Below are 1,890 nucleotides of genomic sequence, written 5' to 3' on the forward strand. Positions count from 1 at the left end.
AAAGTATTGAATATCACAGTTTAACACCACTACAGTTGAAAGTATTGAATGTCACAGTTTAACACCACTACAGTTGAAAGTATTGAATGTCACAGTTTAACACCACTACAGTTGAAAGTATTGAATGTCACAGTTTAACACCACTACAGGTGAAAGTATTGAATGTCACAGTTTAACAACACTATAGGTGAAAGTATTGAATGTCACAGTTTAACACCACTACAGGTGAAAGTATTGAATGTCACAGTTTAACACCACTATAGGTGAAAGTATTGAAAGTCACAGTTTAACACCACTACAGTTGAAAGTATTGAATGTCACAGTTTAACAACACTACAGTTGAAAGTATTGAATGTTATAGTTTAACACCACCAAACTGAAAGGTTTGACTTGCACTGTTTAATGGCTGAAAATGTAGAAGTTGTATAAAGTTGTCATGTTTAAACTTGAACTACCTGTGTCAGTGGTTGACAGTATTTTCTTAAATAGTGCAAAGTTACAGGTTTTATAATAAAAGATGTTTAAAGTAATTACGTTAATGCATTCATATTTGTTATTATCTTATTACTTGTATTGTTAAACTGTGAAAATCTTTTTTCTCTAGAATGATAATGAAGTTACTGTGGCTAGTGATATGGATACTTCTGAGAACACAGAAACATCAAATGGACCACTGCTCCCAGTTGGTTGGCAGATGCATAGCTACTGCAAGCCTGCTGTGAAGCAGAATCCTTACACAAAAGATGAAAGTGATGAGAGTGACAGTGAAAGACATCTGTATTGTATCTGCCGGACAAAGGAAACTAATCGTTTCATGATGTAAGTTCTGTTTTTAGTGAGTAATAATGATTGTATTTCTAGGTTATGAACATCCAGTGGTTTAGTGTGTTCTGGAAATGAGCTATCTATTTGGGATATTCAGTTCAGTCTTTATAAAGTATTTGCCTTATGAGACATGATTTTAGTATATGTAGTGTCTGTCACTCTCTAGCTCCATGGTGTAAATATTACTATATGTCCTATTATACTCAATACACCTCTAAGTCTGTTTTCTCCATCCATTATGTTGTGAAACCATCCCAGTTATGACACTATTTATAGATCATCATGTCTTTGACATGCTGTGAAGGTAACTTCCATTTTTCATTCCGTTTCTTTCATGGTTCTGTGTTTTGTATGCCAGTTGTTTTATTAATATCAGTACAATTGGTTTGTACAAGAAATACTTTGTATTTTCCTGTTTTGTAAGCCAGTTGTATTATTAATATCAGTACAATTGGTTTGTACAAGAAATACTTTGTGTTTTTCCTGTTTTGTATGTCAGTTGTATTATTAATATCAGTACAATTGGTTTGTACAAGAAATACTTTGTGTTTTCCTGTTTTGTATGTCAGTTGTATTATTAATATCAGTACAATTGGTTTGTACAAGAAATACTTTGTGTTTTCATGTTTTGTATGTCAGTTGTATTATTAATATCAATACAATTGGTTTGTACAAGAAATACTTTGTGTTTTCCTGTTTTGTATGTCAGTTGTATTATTAATATCAGTACAATTGGTTTGTACAAGAAATACTTTGTGTTTCCCTGTTTTGTAAGCCAGTTGTTTTATTAATATCAGTACAAGTGGTTTGTATAAGAAATGCTTTGTTTCCCTGTTATGTTTGTCAGTTGTATTATTAATATTAGTACAATTGGTTTGTACAAGAAATGCTCTGTGTTTCCTTGTTTTGTAAACCAGTTGTAGTGTTAAACCTTTTCCTGTCAAGCTTTTTTCATATTTTTTCATTTCACCTTTTGATAGTCTATACTTATATATTTACAAAACAACAGTTCTTTCATGATCTGTTATATTGTTAACGACAGCAGAAGTCATGTGACGCTGGTAA

The 1,890-nt window shown here is 31.8% G+C and overlaps 1 protein-coding gene across 1 annotated transcript in view; it reads left to right on the top strand.

Moving 5' to 3' along the window:
* Window positions 1–600: 600 nt before the first annotated feature.
* The window catches only part of LOC106473029 (CXXC-type zinc finger protein 1-like), a gene marked incomplete at its 3' end in the record, with an annotated part of 59,075 nt that continues 57,785 nt past the window's right edge, over window positions 601–1,890 (top strand). The window contains exon 1 of the mRNA XM_013933705.2: window positions 601–819. Coding sequence (XP_013789159.2) covers window positions 635–819 — 185 coding nt within the window. The remainder of the gene's footprint in view (window positions 820–1,890) is intronic.

This window comes from Limulus polyphemus, unplaced genomic scaffold (genome assembly GCF_000517525.1).
Source record: "Limulus polyphemus unplaced genomic scaffold, Limulus_polyphemus-2.1.2 Scaffold5822, whole genome shotgun sequence".
NCBI classification, from domain to species: Eukaryota; Metazoa; Arthropoda; class Merostomata; order Xiphosura; family Limulidae; genus Limulus; species Limulus polyphemus.